The sequence below is a fragment of the Boleophthalmus pectinirostris genome, unplaced genomic scaffold (genome assembly GCF_026225935.1).
Source record: "Boleophthalmus pectinirostris isolate CB_2022bp ecotype Guang Dong unplaced genomic scaffold, ASM2622593v1 HiC_scaffold_15, whole genome shotgun sequence".
NCBI lineage: Eukaryota > Metazoa > Chordata > Actinopteri > Gobiiformes > Gobiidae > Boleophthalmus > Boleophthalmus pectinirostris.
In genome coordinates, this window is record NW_026571070.1 from 17,450,754 (window position 1) to 17,470,002 (window position 19,249).

General features: G+C 40.9%; 1 protein-coding gene across 2 annotated transcripts; it reads right to left on the reverse strand.

Annotated features, from left to right (window-relative positions):
- Positions 1-9,309: 9,309 nt before the first annotated feature.
- tfap2a (transcription factor AP-2 alpha) lies at positions 9,310-17,554 on the reverse strand. 2 transcript variants are annotated; one of them, XM_020925659.2, is made up of 7 exons: positions 17,408-17,554; positions 15,854-16,273; positions 14,931-14,982; positions 13,514-13,736; positions 12,668-12,786; positions 11,076-11,217; positions 9,310-10,409 (listed from the first exon to the last, which is right to left on the reverse strand). In XM_020925659.2, the coding sequence occupies exons 1-7, from the start codon at positions 17,522-17,524 to the stop codon at positions 10,121-10,123; spliced, it is 1,362 nt and encodes a 453-aa protein (XP_020781318.1). In that variant the 5' UTR covers positions 17,525-17,554; the 3' UTR covers positions 9,310-10,120. The 2 variants fall into 2 exon arrangements, with proteins under 2 accessions (XP_020781318.1, XP_020781321.1); XM_020925662.2 differs by lacking the exon at positions 17,408-17,554 and adding an exon at positions 16,621-16,807.
- Positions 17,555-19,249: the final 1,695 nt, after the last annotated feature.

Sequence of the window (19,249 nt, forward strand, 5' to 3'; positions counted from 1 at the left end):
ACAGCTGATCATTTCATGTTCTTTTTATGACCGAAAAAAGGCTGCCACGAGGACCAAAGCTGAGGAGAGAGGGGCCACGGCAGCTTTTCGCACATTCTCCACAGTCTAGTTAATGTCGGTAGGCTCTAATAAAAAGCCACCATGTGCCAATTGAGCGCCTACAATTAACAGATTAGAGTGATAAAGAGGTTGCATTGCTCCGAGGCACTTCTGGGTCCCGCCTCCACCCTCCGGACCCCCAGGGCAAGGTGCTGGGCAAAAGCAGGAGCAGCAGTGTGGAGACAGGAGAGGGGTGGAGGGGTGGAGGGGCTGTAGAGCTGATGAAGGGCCCAGATAATCTCCTCTCCCAACTCCAACCCCACCCCATCCTCTCCCAATCCCTAACACTGCGTGCCCCGGAGCACCTTTCACAAATACCTGCTCAATATTCCAGTTGGGGGTGTAGCCGAGGCAGGAGTAGAAAGGAGAGGTGGTGAAGGGGTGGTGTCGGGGAGGGCCAGAGTGCTGTGTCTGCAGAGAGGAGATACAAGGCGCAACAAAAAACGGTTTGAAACAAAAAGCGTAACATCTGCTAAAGCGATTCCGGGGTAAATATGTTTGACAATTATTGTTTACAGTGACAGTGGTAACAGTCTTCCCAAGCCCCAGCCATTGCGCTATTTGCACTGAAACAGATGGGCCCACAGCGATCCATTAGCAAACTGTCAAAGGCGTCATCCACAAACTTACTTTTATGTCTTTGCTTTGCTGCGATGTGACTGAACGCAGGCGTGATGATAATTATCTATTTGCCCAAAGAATAAATCAGATACCTACCGCTCCTTTACTTTGTTTTAATGTTCCAATGAGAATGCACATTATTATTGTATTATTGATGCTGTTACGCTCAATGCCGCACTTGAAAGAAAAGAAGATAACGATTTTCCATTGCGTCTTGTCTCTGTTTGTTTTTATTTCGCAAAGGATCCATCGGGGGCAACTTTTTATTGTGTTCATAAAATTATTCAACAATAGGAATTATTAACAACCTACCTTTATTTTCCCACACAACCTCGATAACAGCTACGCTATAATCATCTGTGAAAAATAAAAGCCTTGAATGAGTATGGATTTTGAATGCAACTGCAAAACTAAATTAAAATTTCCATGGACCTCAGCCAAGGCACTGGCTCTATCATGCAACGATAATGATGTTATGTCAATTAAACCACAAAGTTTTAAGGGCCATATTATACTACTTTCTGATCTATGTTGCAATGTTGTTTTCTCATTCCTGAAGTTGTGTTTTGTTTCATTCACACATGTTTAATACAAAAAGCCTGCATGTTTAGGCTGACTTGTTTCAAACAGAAAACACTGTTCCACCTTGTGATGTCATGTGGTAATGCAGAAAGTGCTCCACTGTGTTTTTAAACTCCATACACCTTCACTAGATTCATTTGTGTAATTTCAGTCATGGAATCGCCAATCTGAACCAAAGATAAAAGGTAGCTCTCATGATGAAAACTACCACTTCATGACATCATAAGGTGGAACTACTTAAACATGTGTGAATGAAACAAAACACAACTCCAGACATGTTTTTGATGAGGTAACAATGTTATAACTTAAAGCTCACAAGAGTCAATTTTGCGTAATATAGGACCTTTAAAGTCAAGTTATTGTCAGAAAAAGTACACAGTTCTTTAAAACGGTGATCTGGATCCACCCCAAAATAAATAATTTCTCTTTGGCATTTCACTGTCCCTTTTTGAATTTTTCATGTCATGACATCAAATATCCTCCAGGGGATGAAAATTGTGCTAAAAGTGAGTGAGCGCTCATCATCTAAAGGTGTTATCTACTGTTAACCTTGTCACCATCTTTCCATAGCAGTGTATCACTCTAAATACAATCAAATAATGTGTGGGGAATAATTAACCTCGGCGCCCCCCATTGCGTTTAATTGAGACCTATTAGAAGACTGTATGATTCCTTGATAAACAGTGAGGAGCAGACAGGGGCGAGTGCTGGTGGTGGCAGTGGTGGTGGGTGGAGGTTTGATTGGTAAGCAAGGAGCGAGAGCTATGCATACCGGGGGTAACCAACATTTAATTATCAATGAGGTTTTCGCAACACTTTAGAGAGGCCCGGGGCGTCGTTTCCCTCAGTAGTAGTAATGGGCTCGTTTTAATGGAACTTGTGTTAAACACGGAGCTGCCACTGCAAAGCCCTGGCGTTCAGCCCCAGCCCTTAGTTGTGGCTGCTTTAATTTAGGTGACTACTGAAAGAAGACGGCGCTCATTTGGGCTCCACACTATGAACGCAGGGCCAAGGACAGAGATAAAGAGGGATTCACATAGGCGCCATTTACATTTTTTCTCATTTGCATCTGCTTTGCAACTTCTTCAGAACAAGGGTTAGGAAAATGATTCATTTATTCAAGTTGCATGGAGAGGTTTATAACTAACTTTTCTTTGTGTGGCTGGGGAGACAGTCGGGCTGATGGAAAAGTTGCTGTAATGGGATTCCACTGATTTTAATAGCTTGTGGTTTTCAAAAGCATAAAAATAATAGCAATATTGCAATATAATAAATACACTCAATTGTCTCATAGGGAAATTCCTCAACTCATTGGTTTGTGGTGCAAGGTCTAGAAATGCATAATCTTTCTACCTGAAATTACTAAGCACCTTATTATAAAATGAGAATGAAAAGACTTCAACTGCACCTATCTGAAGTTATCCTTACAAAAATACTTCAGTGGTTGTCTGTAGGGTCAAATCTCATAAGTACCTAGGAAATTAGAAAACAAAAAAGAGCATGTATCTATAATTTGAACTATGCATCCTTGCAGTGCTTCCTGACTCATTCTTTTTGCAGCATCCTTTCATTATTTTAATATATTTGCATATATTATTTGATTTGTTTTGCTTGATTATTGTTTATTATAAATTTCTTAGAAGGGAGTGATGGAGGGATGTTTTTTTTTCATTTTCTTTTTCATATCTTCAGAATCTTCTGTGTCTTGTTACGTTCTTAAAATAAAATTATATCTAATATCATTGTCATAAGAGAAGACATCTTTCCTCCTCTTGTTCTTTGGTATTTATCCAACAGCTAACATGGAAATGCATGTGTAACCCCAGATTTGAAATGTATGTGCAGGGTCTTATGTATTGTCTTGGGTGTTGGCCTTCATCCTAGAGGCCTCAGGCTGCAGGCTCCTCTCCCACCAGAAGTCCCCCCGTCCTGGGACCAGATCCTGGGCTGAGCTGCTCCAGGCACCACCAGGCCCTGTGTCTGACCCACTTTTGGAGGGGTTCCTCTGCAGTCCCAGGTTGGTCCTTCATCAAGACTAGCTCCAGTAATCCGCCGTAGCATGTGCCAATCAAGTCCAATGCAATGACATACAATGACACTCAGCCCTCGTCCTCTGTCCTGTCCACACCGCCTGGACATCTCAAAGTCAAGAAAACATCCCACTGATTATGGCATTTCAGTGTCAACGGGCATGTCCGCTTTGGATGGGCTCCTCAGACTGACAAAGAAGAGACAGCATGTTTACCAGGTTTACAAAGTTATTGATGAAGGCTGAGTTTTTTAGCGCAGCTTTCGTTGCTCTGTCTCCAAAAATGTGATCAGAAATAATCAGATCTGTCCTGTCTCAATCTATTAAGTGCCGCTCCTGAATATTATAACATGCACAAAATATACCAACTGACAAAACAGGTAATCCAAGTCCACAATTGGAAATGATGGACCTTTGCTATGGTGCACGTGCTATGAAGCAGCAGTAAAAATGTTGAACTCTAAACATTTTATAGCTCAAAGATAAGTTTTTTCTTAATATATAATGCTACAAATCTGTCAAAATGTGTATATATTTTTTGTGAAGTTGTAGTATTATGGCCAGGATTTGGACAGCAGCACAAATTCATCATTATTATTTTATTTTTCTGGGCCCACTGCTGACCTCTCCTCAAACTGACGAGGCGATTTAAGCACCTCACACAAATGCTGTACATGTGACCATACATTACAGTTCAAGTTCAACATGTTCCGGACACTCACAAACACAAAGCTGTGAGAGAGGATAGTGAGGGAGCAGAACATCTGACAATCCACTGGCATGAAAGTGAGGCCCTCAAGCGAACAAATTCTGAGAGAAAATTACAGTTTTGCACATTTGTGTCAATATGCATGTCAAAAGGTAATGGGGAAATTGTTCTGCAATGTCAAGTCCTGTTGGCAGTATTTAGCCTGTGGTGAGATCAAAACCAGCTCTTCACAGGGTCTGAAAGGCCAGAGCAGCTCCTGAACTCCTTCAAACAGCACACTCCCCTTTCACCTAATAATGTGCTTGTTTATTGTGCAAGTCATTGTCAAGTGTTCACGCCAACTAAAAGGATTTATATGCTACTTTAAAATACAGCCACTGCTAATTTAGTTGTTATTTAGCTTTTTTATATTAAATGCAAGAAGGCTATATGAAAAATTGCTTCAACTTATCAGTAAAAAATTGCACAGCTAATTTCTATTTATGGTGTATTTTTTCCATGAATTTACAAAATGCAAAGGGATCTAAATTTGAATTATTATTATTTGTTTTTGTTTTTTTGTTTTTTTTTTCAGTGAGTGTATCCATTGTAAACACAATTGAAGTTTCGTGGTAGTTTTTTACTTTGTTAAATGTGAAATGCCAGAACAAACACTTGATTAGAGTGTCACAGAGTAAGAACAAAATAAAGAGTGTTTGAAGAGTCACTGGTTATAAACTTATCACATGCTCTGCCTCAAGTGAAGTGTGGCTCCTGACCTCTGTCACGTGTCACACAGATGCACTCCCAACTATTGTGAAACAAGCAAATGTGTTATTATTATTATTATTATTATTATTATTATTATTATTGTTATTATTATTGTTATTATTATTATTATTATTATTATTATTATTATTATTATTATTATTATTGTTGTTGTTGTTGTTGTTGTTGTTTCATTTAACGTCAGAAAGTAAGGTTTGGAGAGGGGGAGAAGTGGTAAAATAAATGCGTAAGGGAGGGGCTGTGTACCAATCGTTAAAGGGCCAAGCCACTGAGTTGATTAGGTTCGGGAGAGAAGCTGCTGCGCTTTCTGTGCGCACAGACACAGTCTAAGTCCTTTATCATGGGGAGGCACCGGCGTGGCCCCGAGCTATTGCTGGCCTCGAGCGAAGTACCAGAGAGAAGGGAGAAAAAAGCCGGAGAAAAGAGAGAGAGGGGGGGTCTATCATCAAACTTCATAATAACGCTTGGGGTTTGCCACAGCTGCGCAGTGACCCTTTTATTTTGCTGTGATGGAACAGATAGCTCACTATGAAATAGTGTGAAATTATCATGTCTATTAATTCAGTCAGACATCCACGGTTCTGCTGCACCCCGCCCCCACGTACCCACACCCCACTCTGTTTCATTTCTTATCCGAACAGAAATATGTGATTTCCTACAAATGCTCCATTTTACTAGAATGATTTTTTATTTTTTTTTATCATCTATTCATAGAAAATATGCTGTAGTTCCACATACTGTCTGGTTGTTATACAGGCTGAAACAACACATGGCCAACCTGACAACGTATGAATTTATTATTTATGTAATCAATAAAATGTATTATTATTATTGTTATTATTATTATTATTATTATTATTATTATTATTATTATTATTATTATTATTATTAATTATAATAATTAATAATAATAATAATAATAATAATAATAATAATAATAATAATAATTAATATATATTATACAGGTGTAGATTACAAGATCCCAGCAAAAGTCAGTTCGTTTTAGTCAGTGCTCACGAGACCGCCCTGCCAATAAATCCCACCAAAGTCACATAGTGTCAATATTAATGAAGGGTCTGCGCAGATATGATGTGCAGATATGATGTGCAGATATGATGTGCAGATATGAGGGCCTGACAGCGGCAGGACAACAGCACCAGGGGAAATTCAAAAGAGAAAAGAAATTCTAAAGGATGTGGCTGTGTGCTTATGAAGCGTGAGGCTCTGGTTTGATAAAAGCTCTCAGTTTGATACAGAAAGAGACTTGATTGAAATGGCGTGTGCCTGGCTGACGGGAGGCAGTGAGGGACAAAGCCTGTGCGAAGCCACGGCCACTCGAGCAATTATTCCTCCACGCTGCATTTGGATTAGTGCAATGGAAAGAAGCATATGTTTGGCCCGGGGCGACACTCCCCCCGGCTCACTGCAGAGGATGCAGAGAGAGGCAGGGAGAGACGGGGAATGACTAAAACTCCAATACCAACTGAGTCAAACCAGTGCAAGAGCAGTAAGAATGTTCCTTTTTCAAAATAACACTTTGTCCCGTTGCAGGACAGGCCTAAGGCGATAGCTTCAATTTTGGTCTGCTTCAGGTTATTATGGGCCTACAGCTAAAATGTATGTTTATTAAAATAAGATCAGTTACACAAAAAAACTTTTATAATGTTTAATAATTTTGTTTTCACTTTATTTTTTGAGTAAAACTAATCAGATATTGAAAGTTTAATATCAACCAATGTCATGGTTCTTGTGGCGCTCTGTACCTGCAGAGGCCTATCAGTGGATACAATGTTTATGCAAAGTCACTTAATGTTTTCTAATCGATTACCTAATGTCTGAAGTAATCAGGGGCTATTTGGCGGAGTATTTGACCTCTGTTGGCTTCTTAGCTCCGGCTTGCAGAGTGGCCAAGGGGCCCGTACAGGGTCAGCACTGGGCGGGGGGCCAAGACACAGAAAGCCCCAGTTGACAGCTGATGTCAGAGTTGAGGACAATTAGCCATTTTGCGCTTCACTGAAAACTTTTAAGTCCCATAATTCGATTGCACCAACAACCGTATCAAATGTCATTTCAGGAAACCTTGCCTCATGTCCAAATCAGTAAATATAATATGATAAGCAGCTCTAGCAATTAACGTTCAAAGACAAAACAAAACATGGCATTAGCAGCCATGATTCCTTCGAGTGTTCGTTTTAAAGTGCGCTCATTGACTAAGCCTGAATCTGAATGTTTAAAAGCGAAGTGAACTCACTTCCACTCATGCCAACAAACCAGCATTAGTGGAAACGCAGTGAACAGATCTGGGCCTTGTAGACTGCTGCCCTATATCTCCCCTTTCAGACAACAGGGCTGTGCCCTGCGCCTCTCTGCACTGTTGTGTTGGTGCTACGGGCTAATTAGGCCACGCAGACTTTCACCAGGCTATGATCTGAGCAGCATCAACCAAACCGCGTGTGACCACAAACATGACGCACATGTGTTGCGTAAACGAGCGTGGATTACGCACTGATTAAAAATGAAATATATAATACCCAACATAAGATCAATAAATACAATCATCAACAGGCAATCATGAAATTTAAAAAGTTTCACATTTTCGTGTGAAGACTGTTTTAGCCCTAGACCTGTCCAAATGGTCCAATAATTTATTTCCATTATCACCACGGCGATATGTGAGAACCTCACACCTAATTAGTCTGCTGGACTTGAATCAGCGGTAGGTCTGAGAAAATTATTGAGTAAGCTTCAAACCTGCAAAAATTACACCCATTTATGTAACTGTTACATTTTTACAATAAAATTAGCCTATATTTTAGCTGTTGAAACACGTAAATAAACAGAAGACAACTGGATTTTTAGCAACTCCAATACCATTATGCACTGATTCCGCCCTCTATTTGACTTATTAATACGCACCAGATATTCAGTATTGTCACAGAACACAACTATTTCTAATGCGTTCGTTTCACTCCCAGAATGCAATTCAAGCAACTCTCTGATACATTTATTAAACGACATTAGCATTAATGACACACGTGAGGGGCTTCCCTTTTGAATCCAGTTTTAATACGATTGTTTTGACTATTTATGCCCTTTCCCCATCCAGCTCGCATACAAATACAGCCGGAGCAGCCGGGTAGTCTCTCCCTTTATAAGTGAGCTATTGTGCCCGAGGACAGGATCCCACACACAATCTGAGGACTAGAGCCAACAAAAACAGGGGCCTGACAGACAATGCCTCGCTTCACCTGCTCCGGCACTGTGCATCGCAATTATGCCAAGGACATGTACAGTTAGGCTTCATTCACCCAACCTCCTGCGGGAGAAAACACAACACACAAGTGGCTTAGAATTAAAGCCTGAAAAATGATAATAATAAATATGGCTGCTGAGATTGGACAGATAAAGAGGATATGATGCTGTGTGAACGCGACTTCACTGTGAAATGAGGCAAACAAGAAGAAACAATATAATACCATGCGCTATGCATCCAAACTGACTAATCTAGATTGATGTATAGACCACCAATAGCCTACATGTTAAAATATGACGCAAGCCTCCGCTTGGCTGCTCAACACTCCAGAATAGACCAAAGAAAAGGCCAGCTGTCATTTTTGCAAGGGCCAGACAAAGAGCACCATTTGGAGAATATTCGTTATAAAGTCTAATGATTACACTCGGAATATACATAAACATCCACCAGAGTGAGAGATGATCGCTCATTGATTACACAGCGAGGCAAACAACACCACAAATATTTGATGCGTGTCTTTGAATAAGGATCCAAATATAGTCTGTAACAAGCAAACATTGCACACCAGGCCCATATACATCTCAGAGGGTTTTAGCTGGAGGGTGGCGCTGCGCACTTCAAACATGCATCTAACCATTGTTGTGAGCCATTTGGCCTGCATTGGATCCTGCGCTCTGAACTACGAAGTTTAAAGTAAGATTTTTTTTATTATACTTGAGGGAAACAATGAGTTCAGCTGCTTATTGCAAGGGGCAATTGTCAAGGGAGACTTAAACTCAATTACTGTAGCAGCTGAAAACGGGCAAAAATACAAGCACGACTAAAAAAGTTCAAGAAAACAGCGGCCAGTGAATAAAACATTAAATGATATGAATAAAATCGAGATGAAGCGTATCAAATATTTATTTTTTTCTGGGCAACAAAGGACTATAATACATTGACAGGCATGGGAACTATTGCCAGCACATGTGTCTATACAATACAGCTAAAACCGCCTCCAATTTCTGGACATTTTCGGACAGGACAAGATATCAGGTGGTCCCATGAAAAACGTGTTTCTTTTGAATCGAACATTTAAAAAAGACAACCATTTATTGCTTTTATGGTGCTTTCGAGGAGAGAACAAGAGGTGAATTCTGATTGGCACAACACAGAAGCTTGTATAAAAATAGAAACAAATAAAACTCTCGCGGGTGTCACTGACGTTTCAAATAAACTGGATGATATTCAGAGAGAGAGAGATAAGAGTGAAATTGAAGTTTTATTTCTGGTCAATTTGTTCACTTTGCTTCAATGTCGCCTCAACATGCTACAAGAGGGCTGAATTGAAATATATCCCAGAGAAATAAAAAAATACCCCAAAAACTTCAGTTTTTCTAAGAACCATAAAATCACATGAAGAACTAACCAAATAGTCAAAACCCACTAAAACAAGGAGGCACCAGATAAATAAAAAAGAACAGACGCACCATATTTACAATTCCCATTAAATTACACATAAATAAATATATACATACATGAACACTGATTCCCTTATATAACCGCGAATCGTGTTGAAATTCAAAAAAAAAGTTCAAGTTGGTCACTTGGAGGAGTACAACTGATGGAGATCTGTTGGAGAGTTCATATTTATTCACAATACTGATAAGAATTCATCCGTGTTCAGCTTTTTTCTTGCGTTGAGAGTTCGTGTCACAATCAGCAAATTGAGAAGTAAATGGGCTTGCAGGATTTCAGTCTTTGTAGCTCATAAAAATAAAGAGGGGAGAGTACATAAAAAAGTTCTCTCTGTGTGAGGCAACAACAAAATGTTTTCCTTCCTGGAGCTGTTCCTTTGCAGCGTTCTTTTTATTTTTTAATAAGAAGACGAGGATGGCCTCTTATGATTCCAAAGAAGTGGTGCGTAAAAAGGAAAGACGCAAAACAGGTCTGGAAGTGGCACGGTCAACTTTATCAATAGTATTTATATGGTATTTATAATATTTATATTGAATGGACGTGGGTGGGAACGGGAAAATTGAGCAGGTGGAAATGTGGGCCCTGGAAGCAGATGGTAGCGTCACTTTCTGTGCTTCTCGTCTTTGTCTCCGCCTTTAGTGCCGTTATCTGAGTGACTGTTGGGGTTGTTGTTGAGGTACATTTTGTCCATGGCTTTGATTGCCTCGGTAAGATAGTTCTGCAGCGCCGTGACTGCCGCACACAAGGCCGGCGTGCCGAAACCGTGTGAGATGAGACTGAAGTGGGTCAAGCAGCTCTGGATTCCCGGTTCGAGGATCGGCTGCGGCCGTGAGTTACCCAATGGCGAGCGGTCCTGCGACAACAGGTCTGTGAACTCTTTGCACACTTGCCTGGAGGCAGAGAGAAGCGCGTGTTAACAAACCAAGCATCAACCTTTTAGCACACACAGGCCTACAGTCAAATATATTTTTGTTACAGTTCATCCGTTTGACATATCGAGTAGGCTTTCAAATAAATAAGCCCGGTGCAATAAAACGTTTTGTACGCTAAGCTATCAGCCCACATGTAAAGGAGTATCTTTGAGTGCAAAAAGCACAAAGGAAGCGTGAAATAAATTGCTCCAATAAATGCACGCCGATCCTTTCGTGATTACTTGTTAGTTGCCATAGCTACCAAGAGTTTGATAAAATGGCGCGCCATCAATACTGAAAACAGGCCTGCACTTGCGCCTGTGTTAGGAATTCCGTGTTTCAGTTTGACGCGCAGTAAAAATAACCAATGGTAGCGTTGGAAGGGAACCAGCTATATGTCAGTGGCACTGAAATCACAGTCTAAACTAATTGCTGCTGGAAGAAAAAAAAAAATCTGCCAAGTGAAGGCATAATATCTCCACACATCCACAGCAAATGTAAAATTACTGTTCCAGTCTTTTACGAACGATATGGGCTTTTAAAAAAACAACAACTAAAAACGGTTCACATGGATGGCACTAAAAGTATCAAAACAACACTTGATTAATGTTATGTGACAATGTGAAATTTAATGATAGCACTTACTTTGTGGCCAATAGCATGTTTTTTCTTTGGACTTGTTCATTTGGATCGGAATGCTGACGGTTTACATATTCAGCTACTGCCTTGGCTGGAAACTCAGTCTCACAGACATAACCAAAGTCTCTGGCAAGATGCACGGCTTCGCCTAGGAAATAGAGAGAGGAATTGGTGATTATTCACTGCGCTTCACTCACATATTATGGATTTGATCTGATCTGTACAGAGCAATCAAACTACAATAACGCGGCTCTGACTGCATTCACACCGCAAGAAGAGGCAGCATAAATACGGAGTTTAAAATAGGCAAATATGAATCATAGACTGGACGTCCTGTTAAACACCGTGCCATTGATTACAATGCGTGCGCATTACAGAGGGTCCCACAGATCAAACAGGCATGGGTTGCCTACTCACTTTGAAAGGATTACACAAGATGTCGCATTCTTGAGACATACTAAGAGAATTACGCGACATTCCGCGTCTCTTCTCATTCTTCGTTTTTGGTTTTAATTTCCTGAAGCAGTTGAGTTTTTACTGCGGGGCTTCCTGCCCCAAAGCCTGCGCTCCGGAAGAACGCATGCGCCAATTAGCATCAAAGCTCGAGTCCAGTAAACTCGTTTCCATAAAAAGGAACGGATCATAAACAATGACAGTACTTAAGAAAACGCACTGTCCCTTCACTAACCAGCTGTCCTGACACAAATACGCACGTGCGCACACCCGCCCCCACGTGCCACCACCTCCTTATTACCTACAATCATACATTTCTCGCGGCTCATTACAATACACCACCAAATTTCTACGAAGCTCAATGAATATTGCATTTGGTCCTCCTGCAATAATGATTAACAAGGACCAATGAACCAGCGCGTGCTTTCACCTTTGGAAACCCACAGCACACCAAATACCACTGCACTGAATAGGCTAATCAGTTCAACTGCGAGCGGAATGGATTTATCCAGTCACGAAAAGGCATCTTTTCAGTGCACCATAATTGACTAATTTATTCTTTAATAGACTCAAAACATATAGCTCCAAATAGGTCAGTGCCATGCCATTTGCATGCAACAGAAAATCTTCAGCAAAAACCTAAGCAAGAGAAGCTATTAACGAAAGAATTAAGCCAACATTAAACCCCAGCCCTGTGCCGCCATATCCAGACTGTATTAATGTTAGAAACAATGCAGGGTTAATAAATCAATCGACTTCTCTTGCAAGAGGTGAAGCGGCTCAGCGGTGCCTAATAAACAAGCAATAATTAACTGGACTTCAACACAAATTCATCCAGTGGGTAAACTAGGCCAGGCGTGGACCTGCGCTCCTCAAAGCTAAGGCCAAACGCTGCAAAGCCACTAGCACCATTCTCTCTCCCAGCCTCGCTCTGGCTCTATCTATGTGTGTGTGTGTCTCTCACACATCCTTCATGCTTTATTACTTGCGAGGCAAAGTCGGTCCACATTACACGGATGAGCGCATATGCTGATTTCCAACACAGAGAAAGCGAGTGAGGGAGAGACAAGAGGAGCAGAGAAAGGAGGGGGCCTCATCAGATATCGCGGGAATAAAGAGAGTGAAAACGAGATTTGAAAACTTACCTTCTACGAGTGACGTCAGCAAGGTGACGTTAGCTGCCTTGCGTCTGCCCGCAGGTAAATTCAAGCCGATTTTATCCAGCTTCTCCCTCAAGGATCTCCCACCGTTTTTAGACTTGGCCCTGCAGACGACGAGACAAAGCAGAAAGACATTGTAGAGGCGTGTGCGTGGAGGAATGTCTGGATGCTACACAATTGTGAACAAAGAAAGGGTAGGATATTAAAGAGTCTGCTGCAAATTCCATAATTATCAATATGACCACCCTGCGTTAAACAATTGTATTTTTCAAGCTTTTTTTTTCGGATGTATTATTACTATTTTTATAATTATTATTAGTTGGATAACAAAATTTGCTCAGATGTGTTTGTTTTATTGCGTGTGAATTCAGATATTCTAACACGGATTATCACAAAGAATTATGTCTCTTTCATTCCCATTTTAAATACAGCTAAAGGAGAGGGAGCGTATTTGCCAGACAACTACAGTAGAAAATGAATAAATAAAGCCCTACTTAATAGGCAGCACTATTACAGGCTGCGTGTGTGCAGCACTTCACAAGACTGTTCACTGGAGACCAATGTTTTCACGCGTAATGCCTTCACTGGGCCTATAGAGCTGGCTTTGAAACTGACTAGGCCTACATTCATTTGAGATAGGAGGGAGAGGGAAGTTAATATGGAATTTAACAGACCCCTTCTGCTTTAAATGCAGGAGCTGGGTGTCATGGTTGGTCGATTTTAATTATTCTTGGTACAGAGCAGAGAGAGGGGAGAGGGGGGAGAAGCAGGCTGAGTACAAGAATGGAGCGTTGTATAAAAACGCAGGTAGATTGTGACATGGACACTCACCTCCTCAGCACCCCGCCCAGCAGCGAGGCGTTCAGGCACTCAGGCGGTGAGAGGCGTCTCTGCACTTCGGCCACCGTGACCTTGTACTTTGATGTGGAGCTGAGCAGAGACAAACGACCCGGAACCGAGCAAAAGACCTCATTGGGGTTTACTACCCCACCGAAAAGACCATCCTTATTGACTGGGATGGACACGTTGTTGTTCTTGGATAAAGACACTGGACCTGTAGTAAAATGGGGAGGGAAAGGAGGTCAGGGGAAAGAGGGATGGAATTGGGAGTCAGAGGAGAGAGAGAGAGACCGTGCTCAGTGAATTTCATGCAATGCAGAGCCTTAACTAAATGAGAAAGGGGATTTAGTCCCCGGATTTAGGAGTTCAACGTTACTTTAATACGTTCAATAAAGAGAGTTTTCAATAATAATAATAATAATAATAATAATAATAATAATAATAATAATAATAATAATAATAATAATAATATGTTGACATTAGCCTGCAGTCATTAAAATTATTCTCAACATTGCGCATGACGCTCCCATGCAATCAAAGATGCTCTCTTAAGTATTTGGACATATCCTTTTGAGAACAAGCGAAACAGCGGGTGAAATTTCAAGCCGGGAGGGGGCTCTGGCACAACTGGGCTTTACACGTTTTTTGGTGTGAGTGCAGTAACCGGAGACAAAGGCGACCGCGCGCCTTTGGATAGATCACTTGTGACATTAATGGCTCAGGGGAGCCTAATAGAGACAATAGGAGTTAAACGAACTCTAGAGATTACTAATATAAGAAGCCAATTATCAAGCTGATTTGCAGATGCAATTATTCAAAAAGGAAAAATGTTAAAACGGCAATAAAAGGGGGAAAAATCTGTAATTGTGTTATATAGTAAACCGTGGAACGAATAAACTCAAATGTTAGCAATGCCTGCCATATTCTGCTCCAATAACCTATTACACTGCTGAAAGGACACGAGCATGAACTGGATCCCCTCCGTTAATGTCACTATCACCGGCAGCTCCGAACAGGCCTGAGCCACCAGCTTCCATTTTAGATCCGAGCACCAGCCCGACTCCAGCTTCACAGCCGAAGAGCCGGCACATTATGTCCCTATTTAGGCCTGTATCTTTAATCATCCACACCACGGGCCTATACTACAAAACCCACCGCCTCACTCATCTCCCTGCTGCTTTCAAACGCTCTCAGTAAATTCCATCATCGCGAGGAAAAAGGGTTGCAGCCCGTTTGATGCACTTGGAAAGCATGTAATGAAAAATAGGCTACTGCGTATTAGGATCAGTCAGGCATTACCGCATTGCATCGAGCTCTCTGGAGCAGAATGGCGCATGGTGTGTATGTGCGCGTGCGTGTGTAGCCTAGTGGTGGAAATATGCATGATATCTCAGAGGAAATTGCTTACCTTTTTTAATTACAGTCTGGTCGGGAATGTGGATTCCTTGATCCTCAACGGCCTGAGACACAAAATGGACAATTTTAGCACAAAGCGTCAAAATATGTTTCTCACTTGTGTGGAACTGAGCGCTCCACATGGTGCTATAACAAAGAATCACACAATTAGCGGCTACAAGCAGCCAAACACACGGTTCCCGAGGCCCATACCTGTTATTATTTGTATTATGTTTTAGCAGGTTACACGGACAGATTCCTCAGACTTAAATAACGCAGCTGTGTCGTCCCATAATCCTGACCTCATTTTGTGTTAGATTGTCTTGGAAACTTGTAATCTATTGGTTAGTAATTAAGGCAGCGTAACCCAATAAAGCCTTATAAACTAATTAGAGAATTATTGTTTTTTATTCCCAATTTAAAATCACAAAATACACTGGAAAAGAAAAATATGTAATTTATTCATTTAGTCTATTTATTTTCAGAGAGTCAGTGCTGCGTTTTATTGCTTGCCGGTACAGAGCCACAATTCATATTGTTTCATTATGAGTGATTTCATAAAGACGAGGAGTTAAAACAAGACCTCAGATAGTAAAATTATATTTGGCATGATTTTAATGTCTGAACTACTGCACTATTACACAATAAATACAAACACAAGGTTTATATTAAAACGTGCGTAAAAGTGGTAAATACGCGCTTGTTGTAAATATATTATAATAGGCCCACTGTTATTAAAAAAATAAAATCACATAGACATATCTAATGTAATTTATGCCCATATTTATTTGAAACGTTGTCTGTCAAACTTATATAAAGCTGAATTACATTTTAGCAGAATTGATTACAACATTTTTTTATTCCAAAAATGTAACAGGAATAGCTTAGATTTCTTCCAGTACAATAAATTGTAAATTAAATCTATAGATTTCTTACCTGAACGTCTTCTAATGAGTGAGGTATTCCATGGATAGGGATAGAGTCCGAGAGTCCCGTGTCGATGCCGTGTCCGGACGGCAGCAGCACCTCCCTGCGATACTCCCGGCACAGTTGATGGGGCAAGCTTCGGTGCTGGTGCAGCAGGCCGCTTTCCTGACTCTGCCTCTGACCCGGCCAGCCCGGGTGCTGCGGCTGTGGTTGTGCGTGTAGCGAGTTGAGTGAGTAGGGGTCGTTGACATGTGAGTAAGGGTCCTGAGACTGCGGGTAGATAGGCTGGTAGGGTGGAGGGAAGTACGGAGGCTGGAAGTCCGAGTTGGGTGTGTGGGAGAGCGGAGGCGCGCTCGTGTACGGGCTCTGGCCCACGCCGCCCAGCTGAGGTAGCCTGGCTGTCCCATTGCTGGTGCCGTCATGACGATCCTAAGACGCACAGAATGGTATATTAGAAATGATTACCAGAAATAATTACAGCTTGTATAAAAAAATCTAAAAAGCGCTGGACTGGATGATGACTACGAAGGACTATATTATTTTGCAGTTAGGATTTTCCATTGGCTAAATGAAAGGCTTTTCATTTTTACAAATACATTTTTTTCTTGTTTAAAAAAATAGGCCCACAATAAAATAAATGAGCATCTCACAGTTTTACAATTAAAACACACCGAAGCGTGTGTTTTTAAGGAAACACAAATATTGCAAGCAGAATTCGTTTGTAGTAAAAACAGAACTTGTTAAGTGAATGACACACCAAGGCTTCACAAACTTACCATCGCGGAAAAACTGTGCACTAACATTTTACAGATTTTTGGTGCGTCTAAAGTAGGAAAGTTCACAACACACTTCTGCGTGTTTTAGGGAGACGGTGCAAGCGATGGGTATGCCCAACAGCAACAACGACCGGAATCTCCCACAAAAACAAAATATGTTTTCTTCTGCAAGATCGCGATGGCCCAGCGATCAGATGCGTGCCACAGCAGGACGATAATCCATTAGAAATGATAGATAAAATCCCCACTGCCCTTCATTTGGCGCTGAACAACGCAGGTTTTTCGGATTTTTGCCTCAAAAAGTTTCTCTCGGTCCCTCTGGCTTCTATCACAATGCAGCCGTCCTCTTGCTTGAGCTCATTATAGCAACAGAGCCGCTTCTTCGTCTCCCTCTCAGACTCCTAATCGGACGCACTCATGACTATTAATATTAGAGCAATACTAAATAATAACAAGAGGGGAGGAAAAAGACTGGTTCGGAAATCAGGCGTGAAGCGGAGGACGCAACTCAAGGCAGGAGTCTGCGCTTAAATGACGTCCATTGAAAGGAGGAATCAGTATATCTAATCAGAGCAGCGGAGAGGGAGAGAGAGAGACAAAAAAGAGGGACATTCACTCCCTGTCTGACGAATCAGGAGTGAGGAGGGAGGGAGGAGGGAGTAGAGAGGGAGGGGGCAGTTTAAAAGGGTCCCAGGGCCAAAGCGCAAAAAGTGAAAGAAATATATAGGAATAAAGGGAGGTGGACCAGAGACAAAAAGAAGGAGCAATGGAAGGAAACAATGTGCACCTCTGAGCCGGGTGAGCGTCCAGCACACGCCGCGACAGACTTTTCCACCATCGGCACGTTTCTAGCGCTCGTCCCTTTGTTTTCCACGTCAGAGTCCGACTGCGAGCTGTCTTCCATTGGGTCAGCGAGTCCCACAGATCGCTGTCTGCCTCCAAAGCCCCGTGTCGCACCTGCTAACTTTTAACTTTAACCCGGAAAGACGAAGCGAATAAAATTACGCAAAAATTAAGTACCTTTACGCGCGTCCAAATATGAAGAACCGTAATATCTTTCAAGGAATTCGTTCAATCCTTTTTAACAATTGGGACTTTACTCATAAATCTTCAAAACACAGGGCAGCACTTATGGCATTCCCTGCCGCGTTTCCTCGTACGGTTTCAAAAAACACGTCCGACTGGCTTCTCCACTCCCTGACTTTCTGTCAAAGTTAGCCCGTAACAACACGCAGAGCAGAGCACACAGAGCAGGCAGCAGTGACCTCCCAATACACACACTTTACACGCTCCTTTTGCAAGCATCAGGTAAAAAGAAAGGCTTTTAACCAAATGAATAAAGCAATTCATAGGATTATATTAATATAAAAATATTTAGCAGGGGAGAAAAAAAACACAAATCATTTTAATAAAAGTATGACACCAGCAAGACATATTTTTTGTGATTAAACAATTAATATTTGCTTTTAAATGAAGACAATATTTTACGGACATTATATTATATATATATATATATATATTATTATTATTATTATTATTATTATTATTATTATTATTATTATTATTAATAATAATAATAATAATAATTATTATAATAATAATAATAATTGATTGAGAATGTAATAATAATCACATTATAAGAAAAAAATAAGCTATATGGAGGAAGGACATTTATGCTACAGTCTAGTCTTAAACGATGTAAAACAATGAAACGATATATTTTAAAAATAATAATATTTGAAGTTGAATGTAATGAGCAAAATCGAAAAATTCATAAAGCACCCTTACCTCGCAATCTTCATATTTAATGTTATCAGTTAATTTCCAGAGCATTTTCATGGGTTGCAGAGGTGGCTATTGAGTAGAATATAGGTATCGCCTTATGGTCTTGTTTTCACTCAGTGGATTGTGGCTCCCGCTCAGAAAAACTACTTTTTATTGCAGCTGTGCAGCTCTCTGTCTGTCTGGCGCTCTGAGGTCTCCCTCTAATGGTGGAAGTTGAAGCAGGGCTGTGCAGTGTATAATACACACAGTGCACTGGGCCTCATTAGCATATCAACAGCCGTTTTGATTCTCCCATCTGCCTCTCCTGCGCCCAATGGACAGCGCACAGGTAAAAAAAAAAAAAAAAAAAAAAGTTTACGACACGCGCGTATTATTTCTACTGTTCACTCAGGTGTTTGTGTAAGGGGAGGGGTGTAGACATGCATGGTCCGAGCGCTCACCTGGGACTGTTTGGCGTTACAATAAATCTATAGGACTTTTTTGCAGATAAAACACGCCATGGTAAATATATTTTGACATAAATAACTTTAGAAATGTTTTATATTGAGCTGTACTTATGGTGCCATTCATTGCAGGCTACACAAATGTGAGGTTTTTGCCATCAAATTTTGAATAAATGTGATTCTTTCTGTGTGTGCCTTTTATGCAACTATAAACTCCACGAGACATTAACAAAAATTTTATTTCGATTTTGTTATGTTTTTGTTGTGTTTTATGCATAGCAGTTCAGAGTCTGATTTTGGTCAATTGCAGAGACTTGTGAATCCGTATGCAAATAATGTGTGAGTCGTTTTTTTGTTGTCAGTGTCACCTTTGATTTTTTTTAAGATGTTATTTTAATCCC

What these genes read in the sequence shown, in the direction of transcription:
- tfap2a (XM_020925659.2), bottom strand. Translation starts at nt 17,524, where the DNA reads ATGGAAGACAGCTCGCAGTCGGACTCTGACGTGGAAAACAAAGGGACG. An exon ending in GACGCTCACCCGGCTCAGAG is followed by an intron (nt 16,274 to 17,407) that starts GTGCACATTGTT and finishes TGTGCGTCTTAG; the next exon opens with GATCGTCATGACGGCACCAG. An exon ending in GCTGACGTCACTCGTAGAAG is followed by an intron (nt 11,218 to 12,667) that starts GTAAGTTTTCAA and finishes TCTATTTCCTAG; the next exon opens with GCGAAGCCGTGCATCTTGCC.